At 51.5% G+C, this 10,884-nt stretch overlaps 1 protein-coding gene across 2 annotated transcripts; it reads left to right on the top strand.

Annotated features, from left to right (window-relative positions):
• Nucleotides 1-259: 259 nt before the first annotated feature.
• PRNP (prion protein) lies at nucleotides 260-4,863 on the top strand. 2 transcript variants are annotated; one of them, XM_003212382.4, is made up of 3 exons: nucleotides 260-366; nucleotides 1,139-1,213; nucleotides 2,659-4,863. In XM_003212382.4, the coding sequence occupies exon 3, from the start codon at nucleotides 2,661-2,663 to the stop codon at nucleotides 3,474-3,476; it is 816 nt and encodes a 271-aa protein (XP_003212430.1). In that variant the 5' UTR covers nucleotides 260-366; nucleotides 1,139-1,213; nucleotides 2,659-2,660; the 3' UTR covers nucleotides 3,477-4,863. The 2 variants fall into 2 exon arrangements, with proteins under 2 accessions (XP_003212430.1, XP_010721369.1); XM_010723067.3 differs by having other exon boundaries at nucleotides 263-366; nucleotides 923-1,213.
• Nucleotides 4,864-10,884: the final 6,021 nt, after the last annotated feature.

The following is a 10,884-nucleotide window of genomic DNA, read 5'->3' as shown; positions in this document are numbered from 1 at the left end:
ATTCTCTCCAACGTTAAACATCATTTTCACTGTCAGCCTGAACTTATTTTATCCTCTACCCACCAACTGACACTGCGTTTCTTACAAGAGAGCGGACTCGCATGGCAACCACTTCCTTTCCTCCTCAAATATCTCTCGCATACCGATGAACGCAAACTCCTCTTGAACAAACCAGCCAGGCGCTGAGGTTTCCTATCTTGCATTGTTTGGGGGAAGATGGGAAGGACCCGAACGCCGCGCTCTCAGAGCGAGGATCGCTGGCGTTGCGTGGGGTTGGGCTGCCCGGCAGCCAGCTCCTCCCTCCCGCTATTTATTCCTTCCCCCCCTCTTCGCTCCATCCGGATCATCTCAAGCCGAGCGGTGGCGGTGAGTGCTGGGGAAGGGGCTCTGGTTTGGGGGGCACGAAGCCAGCGGGGGCTGTGGGAGGCGATGGGGCAGAGCGGAGCCGTTTCTAACAGCGGGCGCTGCGTGTTTGCGGCTGAATCGCTTCCAGGGATGGAAGCTGCCCTCCTTGCCGTGCCTAAAAATAGAGATTTCGGCTGCCTGCCTTAAGGCAGCTCTGCTCCTCGTCTCTGCTCGTCCTCTCCTGGCTGATTCCACGCTGATGGCAGTGGGAAATTTTCCCCACCCCCACCCCTGTATTGGCCCCCGGGTTTTATTAACTCAGCGTCGTGGGTCCCAGTGGCTCGAAATGGTGCGGCCCTTCGGTTGGGGTGCAGAAAAAGGGGGGGATTTCTGAAAGCTGGGGGCTGTCAGGAGTGTCTGTGTGCTTTGTGCATCTCCCAGCCCTCATTTTGCAACCCAGAGCTGGAATTTCCCAGCACTGCAGGGCGAGCTCGTCAGCAGATTGTAAACAGAGCATCTTCCCCACATCCAGCACTCCTCCACCTCCTCCTTCCCCTTTCACTTCTCTCCTTCCCAGATCTGCTCTCCAGGCCCCACCACACTGTGATTTTGGCAGCAGTGTTGGATTTCCCCCGCAGAGCCGAAGCCCCGTGCACGTAATTGCTGCTCACAATTGCTTCATGCATCCTCCATTTTCCTATTCCTCTCTGCCATGCTGTCGCTGTGGCACAGATATAAAACCCTCCTTATGGTGCCACGAATTACCTGAATTAATCGATCATCTCCATTCAAGGCTTCTTGGATCGCTCATACATAAATATCTTTGAATCAGAGGAAGCAACCACCGACCCCAAGACCTCACCCCAAGGTAAGAACATCCCCATTCCCCATTGCTTGTAGGGCTTTAATTGCATGTATTAGGGCTCAGCAATTAGCAGTGCCAACACAACCCAACCCCAGCTGTGTTTATCAGAGCTCCAGCACCATTACAAACAGGTCGGTGCTGCTGGGCAGGAACACCCCCAGGGCTTTGCCAAAACTTGTTTCCATCCGTGCCACATCTCGGGGTTATTTTTCCATCCCTTGCTACGGGAAATCATACATCTTGAGGCAAGCTGCCAACTTGCTGCTTTATTTCTTCCCCCTGTTTCCTGAGTCCTTCTTTGAGACCACACAGTAACATTTGCCCACCTAATTTTAATCATGTCTGCTATCTAATTTTTCAAGTCATTGATCTCATCCTTGGGTGGGCACTGAGGGATGGGGAAAGCAATAAAGCAGCAGCCAAGGCCCTGTCCCCCCATCACGGGGCCAGGTCAGTGCATCCCTCATGCTCTGATTCTTCTGGGAGGGAAAAAGGAGGTTGTTATCTGAACAAGGAGAGGGATTGGTTTGTTTGCTTGTGGAGTGCAAAGCTGTTGTTAATAGGCAACTGGAAAAGGTTGTAGCTTAAGGAAGGAATTGCTCTGTTATGTCTCATGAGGGATGGTCAGCGCGGCTCATGAGAGTCATCTGTTATCTGTATTTAACTCGTCTTTGGGATTAGTGGTGACCATTAATCCTGGGGGGATGGGAGGAAGAGAAAAAAAAAGAAAAAGAAGAAAAAGTGGGGGAAAATGGAAAAGAGGGAGGAAAAAAAAACAAAAGCATACTTGAGGCTCAAGCCATGGACAATAAGATGAGCCAGGTAGCACACCCAGCCCACTACCCTGCTGGACTTGAGAAATGTGGTGACCTATGCACCTTCGCATGGGAGAGTTTTCAGCTGGAGAGATGTTTTCCAGAGTTGGTGTCCATTACAGCTGCTCCATTTCCTGGGCAGATAACAGCTCATTACAGTGGCATTTTGCCCTCCCACCAATCTCAGCGTCGGGGGCTCCTGGCAGCCCTGCATGCCCCCGCAATGCCAGCAGCAGAGTGCTGAGTAAGCAGAGAGCTGCAAACACGTTAACCAGAGCAATGCCAGCAGCTCGGGCTCTGCTAAGGGCTGTTGCACATAAACAGAGACTTGGGGAGCATGCTGAGTTCTGTTCTCTGGCAGAAAACCCAATGCTGAAGATTGCAGTTAGCAGCAGAGATGGCGTTTGAGGCTCATGGGAAGGCGTATAGGAGGTTGCAAGCACGGGGAGGATGGAGATGCACGGTTTTTTGGAGGAGTAAACGTTTATGCCCAAATCTGTTCAAAAGAGGATGATGTTTGGGATGATGCTCGATTTAGGCAGAAGATTTTGTGCGTGATGCTTATGATGGGGGTGGGGATGGGAGGGGGGTCTCTGCCCACTGCCCTAACGGTGCGTGTCCTTATGCCCGCAGCCATGGCCAGGCTCCTCACCACCTGCTGCCTGCTGGCCCTGCTGCTCGCTGCCTGCACCGACGTTGCCCTCTCCAAGAAGGGCAAAGGCAAACCCGGCGGGAGTTGGGGTGCCGGGAGCCATCGCCAGCCCAGCTACCCCCGCCAGCCCAGCTACCCCCACAACCCGGGGTACCCCCACAACCCAGGATACCCCCACAACCCGGGGTACCCCCATAACCCCGGCTATCCCCATAACCCCGGCTACCCCCAGAATCCTGGCTACCCCCATAACCCAGGTTACCCAGGCTGGGGACAAGGCTACAACCCATCCAGCGGAGGAAGCTACCATAACCAGAAGCCATGGAAACCCCCCAAAACCAACTTCAAGCACGTGGCGGGGGCGGCGGCGGCGGGCGCTGTGGTGGGGGGCTTGGGGGGCTACGCCATGGGGCGCGTTATGTCGGGGATGAACTACCGCTTTGACAGCCCCGATGAGTACCGGTGGTGGAATGAGAACTCGGCGCGTTATCCCAACCGCGTTTACTACCGGGATTACAGCGGCCCCGTGTCGCAGGACGTCTTCGTGGCCGATTGCTTTAACATCACAGTGACTGAGTACAGCATCGGCCCCGCTGCCAAGAAGAACACCTCCGAGGCTGTCCCGGCAGCAAACCAAACGGAGGTGGAGATGGAGAACAAAGTGGTGACGAAGGTGATCCGTGAGATGTGCGTGCAGCAGTACCGCGAGTACCGCCTGGCCTCGGGCATCCAGCTGCACCCTGCTGACACCTGGCTCGCCGTCCTCCTCCTCCTCGCCACCCTTTTTGCCATGCACTGATGGGATGCCGTGCCCTGTGGCAGTGAGATGACATCGTGTCCCCGCGCCCACCCATGGGGTGTCCCCTGTCCTCGCTTTTGTCCATCTTTGGTGAAGATGCCCCCCGCTGCCTCCCTGCAGACTGATTTGGGCAACTGGGAGGGAATTTCGTCCTGTCCTGGTCGTGGCAGGACGGCTGCTGGTGGTGGAGTGGGATGCCCAAAAAATGGCCTTCACCACTTCCTCCTCTTCCTTTCTGGGGCAGAGATATGGGCTCGCCCAGCCCTCATTGTCCCTGCAGGAGCATATATGAAAATCCTCTTTGCTAACAAGCAGGGTTTTACCTAATCTGCTTAGCCCGGTGACAGCAGAGCGCCTTTCCCCAGGGCACACCAGCCCCAGCCCCGGGTGCTTGGCACCCACATGTCCCGTGGAAGCTGATGGGTTTTGGGGAGTCCCAAGCAAGCAACACCTTGGGCTACCGAGGTGCAATTGTAGCTCTTTAATCTGCCAATCCCAACCCTTCCATGTGGATAGGAACTGTCTGCTCTGCATGCTGTAAACACCTCCTGCAGCAGCACTCCAGAAATAGAGTGATTTGGGAATAGTGAGGCTGAAGCCACGGCAGCTTGTGGTTGGGCTCATCGTATCAATCCATGCTGCTTTGCTTCCAGCTGAGCCATGCTGCCCTTTGTAGCCTGCCCAGAGGAAGGGAGTGCTGCTGAATGCCCAAAAAGTAACACTGAGCAAAAGCTTCTTTCAATGTATGATAGAAAATGAGTGCATCTCGTATGGATCAGCCATGGGAACATCGTTTGCCATCAGCCCCAAAACCCAAAGGATGCTAAAATGCAGCCAAAGGGGAATCAAGAATGCAGGGAAGGACTTGAATCGGCTCAACTGGATTGAAAAGGCAAAAAGCATGAGTAGAACGAACGCCAAGGGGATGCTGGAGATCCACCTTTAGTGAGCAAATTGTTCAATGCAGCCAATGGAACTACTGCTTCTTGTGCTTCGGTTGCTGCTGATGTGTACATAGGCTGTAGCATATGTAAAGTTACACGTGTCGAGCTGCTCGCACCGCGTAGAGCTAATGTATACCATGTATGTGGGCACCGAATGCCACTGCTGGCCATACTCAACCATCCTAAACGATTTTTATGTCACTGTAACTTAAGTGGAGACATACTTTCAGTATATTCTACAAAAAAAAAGGTAAAAATATCAGGACTTGGAGGTAGTGTGTGCTTTGTGAGACACGGCTGTTTTGTACATTTGTAACGGTGCATGCACTGCGTTTTACTTTCCAGTATTTTTCTAAATGTTTGACGTCTGGTGCAAATTAAAACGGGTGGAGTGGAGGTGCGGGAGCTTCCTTCGTGCACTTCTGGCTTTGGCCCTCTCATAACCACGTGTCCCATCCCTGGGTTTTGGTGACATCCTGGTTTTGTCTGTTTTCCCAAATTTCTCCCTTTTCTCCCTCTTCTTGCCCTACTTGCTCTCCACAGGGATATGCTGCAGACAAAAGCTGCATTTTTTGCCCTTGAGAATCATGGAATCATTAAGGTTGGAAAAGACATCCAAGATCCCCAACCCCACCCCACCATGCCCACGTCCCTCAGTGCCACATCTCCACAGTTCTTGGCCACCTCCAGTGACCGTGACCCCATCACCCCCCTGGGCTGCCTGTGCCAATGTTTCACCACTCTTTCTGAGAACAAATTGTTCCTAATATCCAACCTGAAACCTCTCTGACCCTTCGCCCCATCCCTTGGGCACATCAATCCCCTTTCCATTGAATCAAGATCTGATTAACCTCCCCCCTCCTCTTCCACAACTGGTTTCAGTGCCATCCAACAAACACTTTCTAAAGCCAATATAACAGTTGAGGATGTCCTTCCCAGTTGAGGACGACTTCTCCCCATTTAAACCTTGAGTTCTTCTCCCATACAGAAGCCAGCACCACTATTGAGCTACTTGGAATATAGCAAAGCTTAAAAATTACAATGGAAGAGTGAAGACTTTGGGACTTTGGCCAAATGGTGCTTTTCTTTGAAGTGATTTGGGTTGAGCAAGCCGGGAGTTGGACTCAGTGATCCCTACAGGTCCCACTCCAGCACAGGCAATGCTATGAGTCTGTGATTCTATGCTATTGTGCTGCAATACCCGCTTTCCTCAAGGACACTTTAAGTGTTGGTCTTCAAGTGGCGTGCCAGAAAACCCTCAAAGTGACTCCTTTTCATGTTTTTGCCAGGAAAGATAAAAAAAAGGAGAACCATTTGGCACTAAACAGATGATTATTCTTGAGTACAAGCAGCTGGGAAACCACAAGAAGACATCATGGGGATCTGGAGCTCCCATAGGTGTTTGGGAATAGGAAAATAAAAGCTTTTCTCTTGAAGGTATCTACTTAGAAATGGGCATCATCACATTATCTCAGATTGTCAGTAAGAGGAGCAGTGAGTGGGGCGAACAATCAGATGGTGGTCAGGAAATGAGCAGGGTTTGATCTTTGCACTTAGTTTCTAAAATGGGGGGGGGGAGATAAATCCATGATCCCAGATGTTGCATCCCTCCTGTGCCAGAGCAGTGCAAAAAGTGGTGGTGAAGAGGAGGATTTGGGGTATAAAAACCCCTAAGGATGTGTTGGCTCTGCTATTGGGGCTGGCAACACGTGCAAGGCAGTAGGGTGCACTCCCATGTTCCATAAGGAAGGACTGAGCTCACAAAGTGCTCCTTTCCACCCCAAAAAACCCCGAAACTTTTTCCTATGCTTCAAAGAACACAGTGCCGTTCCAGCCCCACTGGGATAGATGGAAACAATGAGAAATGCTCGGAGGAAGCTCATACAAAAGCATTTCCACCCTCCTTGCCCACACAGCACTGAGTTAATTGGTGAAACGCTGCAGTGTGCATGGAACTGTGCTGCCGAGCAGGCAGGAAATGTTCAGATCAGGAGAAATACGCCCGAAAGTTCGTAGAAGTTACGGGCTGGGGTTATCTTCTGCTCTGCGCCACATCTCCTTGTTAAGCCGAATCCCTCATTTTGAAAAAAAAAAAAAAAATCCTGCAGAAAAAAACACAACACGTGCCTAAAAGAAGCTGCAAAATGAGTGTGTTGGGTGTGAGTTTGCGCTGAGCAGGGCAGGGTTGTATTGGAAATGTGCACTGCTGAGTGGCCAACAGCTCCATCTTCTGTCTGAGCTGTGCCTCAGCTCCAACCAGCAGCTCTGGAGATGGCTGTGCAATGCATGTGTTCCCAAACTGTTACCAAACACAGCTCCCCAGGCAGCTTTCAGGTCTCATGAGTAGCGATTTCAGAGCAGAATGCATGCAAATGCCCTGACCTCTCCTGCAATGTCTTGCATTGGGTTGCAGGAGGTTTGAAGCACGCCTCCATGTATTGCATGCTTCTGAAAGAGAGAAAGCAAGAAAAAGGGGGGCTGCATTGGAGCTGCAGCATCTCTGAGTTCAGGCTGCAAATCAGAGAGATGAGTGAAGGATGCTTGCAGTGTCATCTGTCCATTCAGCCATAGCATGAATGTAAAACACAGGCAGGAAGATGCAAATCTGGGGCTCGTCACTCTTTTTAAATAGGAACAATGGGGAAATAAAACAAAAACTAACACCTGCAGGAGGCTGACAGTGAGGCAGCCCATGTTTTTAAGGGGGAGCCCCAATATTTTGTTCAGTTCTCCTTTGTTATCAGCTGCTGTGGGTCAACTGCGTTTCTGGAGTTGTTCAAGCACCCAAGAGAAGGAGCAGAGAAAATGTAGAGCCCAGAGCTGAAATAACCCCTCTTTTCCCTGCAAACGTGAAACACCTGCAGAAGGCAAACCCTGGAACTCCAGAGCCCAGGGACAGGGCAACACACAGCTGTCTGTGTTTTGGGCAGCTGAAGGCTGTAGCAGATTCGGTCGTACTGAGGCTGGACGGATGGGGCAGGAGGGGTCTCTCCCTACACAGTGTTATCAGTGCTGGTGCCACCCTCGATGCAACATCTCTTGGCAATGCAGGGCTACACCCAATGCTAAATACAGTGGAGCTGGTGTGAAGCTCCCCATAACAAGAGCAAATTTGCAGCCCAATACAGGATGCCCTGATACTGCAAACTGGAGCAAGAGGCTGTCTCCAAACCAAACTTTAATGCAAGTTGGAGGGGTCCATTTTGGAGCCCCGTGTCCCCAGCTGAGTCCCAGTGCTCTTTGGGGAAAGGAACATCTTTTCATAACATCTTTCCTGGTTTTGCCACACCATGCAAAACCGGGACAAGCACTGAGGCTGATGGGGGTCAATCCAGCCGTGTCTGCACAATGTGTGGGTAGAAATACTGAAATTTCCTTGCTGGGCTTGATTTCTTCATGTGCTCGATGGGTTTGCAGGATCCCAAGGTTGCCACGAGCACGGTGATGGCTGCTGGCAGAGGGTTCCAAGGAATTGAGATGGCAGCAGAGCATCTCCCCCCTCCCTGATCCCCATCCCACCTCCCAGCACTGCCGTGCGCCACCAAGCACTCATGGTTTCATCTTGAAGAGTGCTGTGCCCCTTCCCCACGTCAACTCGCAGCGTTACATCCCATGGTTGACCCAGCAGATGGCATTTGCCAGCAGTAGAGTGGGGACGATGCTACCGCACGGTCCCCTGGGGGCTCGGCTGGGGGGGTCCCCGCTTGGCCCCCAGCTCCGGCCAAGCTGCAGCATGGAATCCCCAGCTGGAGGGGCTGCCGTGGGCCGGGGGCATGACCAAGGCGGGAGGGCCGCGGGCGCCCCAGGAGCCCCATCCCATACCCTGCGGCAGCACCGGCTGCGATGGCACTCGCCATCTTGGAGCCTCGGCCTGCGGTGTTGGCTCCACGGGAGATGGACCGAAAGCCCCACGTAGCCCTCCTCCTCCACCGCCTCCTCCTCCTCCGCGTCCCCCAGCTCTTCCTCCAGCTCCACGTCGGCCTCCAGCAGAGTTGCTGAACAGGGCGAGCAGCAGCACAGCCACCCAGCACCAGGCGTCACGGGGCCGCATCCCGAGTAACCTGCAAGGAAGGGTTGTGGTGGCCTGAGATTGGGTTGGAAGAGTTGTTACAGAACCATGGAATCGCAGAGTGGTTGAGTTGGAAAGGACCACACAGCACCATCATCTCACCCCCTCCCATAGCCTGGCTCAGGTTGCCACGGGCCCATCCATGGCCTTGGGCATCTCCAGGGATGGGGATCCACAGTGCCAGAGCACCATCCTCATGGTGAAGAATTTCTTCCTAACATCCAACTAAATCATCCCCTCTTTTAGTTTAAAAATATTCCCCTTTGTCCTGTCACTATCAGAGCGTGTTTAAGTTGTTTCCATATTGTTTATAAGCTCCCTTTATGTACTGGAAGATTGCAGTGAGGTCCTGCCCAGAGCCTTCTCTTACCCTGAATCACCCAAGCTCCCTCACCCTATCTTCGTAGGAGAGATTCTCTCTATATATATTATATATACAGTGTATTTGATATATTTAATGTTATATATTTAATGTTAACTTGTTCAATTGATGAGGTGCTGGAAAAGGTTGCCCAGAAAGGTAGTGGATGTCCATTCCCCGGAGGTGTAGATGGTCAGGCAGGATGGGGTCCTGGGCAGCTTCATCTGGTGCTTAATCTAGTGGTTAGCAACGCTGCCATGGCAAGGGGGTTGGAACTGGATGATCTTGGGGGCCCCTTCCAACCCAAGCCATTCTACGATTCTACGATTTCATGTATTTGATCCATTCAAAATATTCAAAGAATCATCAACTGGTTTAGGTTGGAACGGATCCTTCAAGATCATTTAGTCCAACTACCCTACCACCGACAGGAAAACCCCATATATATCATAGAACCATAGAATGGCTTAAGTTGGAAGGAACCTAAAAGATCACCGAGTTCCAACCGCCCTGCCATGGGCAGGATTGCCAGCCACTACATCAGGCTGATCAGGGCCCCATCCAACCTGGCCTTGGACGCCTCCATATATTTGATATATTGAATCTATTCTTTAACTTACTATTCAATCCATTTACCACATTCAACATACACACAAGATCAGCACTGCCATTGTGTTGCAAACTTCCATAGTGCCAACTTGTGATGTGAATGATCCCAAGTATCCCAGCAAAGTTGCAGTTTGGTTTTTGCACCCCAGTGAAAAGCAGCAGTGAGGACCCCCCCGTGCCCCCTCATTAGCCCTTGTGGCTGAGCAAATAGATTGATTGTGCCAAAGCTGCTGAGCCATCGCTGAGCTGTGTTGACAAAAGCCTTTTGAAAAGGCAGAGCCCCGTGGCCCCGATTGAGTGAAAGCCAATGGAGCATCCCTGCATCAGCATTTCCCCTAATAGAAGGTGCCAGGCGTGATTCCCCCCTCCAAGTCTGACACATGAGAGGCAGCACAAATGCAGAGCTTCCTAAAAAAAGGACTTACTTAAATTAGCCACCTTCAGCACTGTTAGAGGACCTGTATTCCAAATAGTGTAGCATCAACACTTTTTTTTTTTGTTTTTGTTTTGTTTTAAAGAAAGTTAGGCACAAGTCTCTATTCCAGATGTTTTCAGGTGTGGAAACGCACACAAAAAGAAAACAGACAAATGAAGGCTTCCTTTTTCCTTCTTTTTTCCATCCCATTATCCCTGCAGCATCCACACTTACGGATCACATTGCAGGTAATACTGCAGTTCACACCTCTCTGGGTTGCTCTTCCCACCCCGACCCCCAGATCTGCAAACCTGCAGACCCCCAGTTCCATCCCTGCTATTTCTCACCCCTCTCTGCTGTGCCATCCAGCAATGCACTGCTCTTACCTTGCAGCCACAGCCGCGCTGCCTGTGCCGCCTCCCGTCTGCACGCACGGAGCTCAGCTCACACTGGGATTTTCCCAGCTGATAAAGCATCTCTGGTCAGAGCCAACGTCACACATTCCCCTCCTCTACAGGGAGGGATAAATTGCTTTCAATGGGATGGGCAACACGGGATGGTGGCTTCCAGAGAGCTCGGCCTCTGGGAGGCGAAAAAACAAAACGCATCAGGTTGAAAATTTCAGCGGGTTTAAACAAGACTGAGCAAGACACAAGGCTCCCTTCAGAGGTGAAATTTACACTCTGGAAGAGAATCAGAGAATCATTAAGGTTGGAAAAGACCTCTAAGATCATTAAGTCTAACAACCAACCCATCTCCACCATGCCCATAGAATCATAGAATCATTAAGGTTGGAAACGACCTCTAAGATCACCAAATCCAACCAGCGACCCATTCCTTCCATCCCCATAAATTATTAAGGCTGGAAAAGACCTCCAATGTCGCCAGTTCCAACCGCTGACCTATCCCCACCATGCCCACAGAATCAGAGAATCATTAAGGTTGTAAAAGACCTCCCAGGTCACCAAGTCCAACCACTGACCCACCCCCACTATGCCCAACAAACCATG

Source organism: Meleagris gallopavo, chromosome 24 (genome assembly GCF_000146605.3).
Source record: "Meleagris gallopavo isolate NT-WF06-2002-E0010 breed Aviagen turkey brand Nicholas breeding stock chromosome 24, Turkey_5.1, whole genome shotgun sequence".
Classification (NCBI taxonomy): Eukaryota; Metazoa; Chordata; class Aves; order Galliformes; family Phasianidae; genus Meleagris; species Meleagris gallopavo.
Note: the sequence above shows the minus strand (reverse complement) of the source record. Positions and strands in the feature narration are given on the sequence as shown.

Coding starts and splice junctions, on each gene's coding strand:
- PRNP (XM_003212382.4), top strand. CDS start 2,661: ATGGCCAGGCTCCTCACCACCTGCTGCCTGCTGGCCCTGCTGCTCGCT.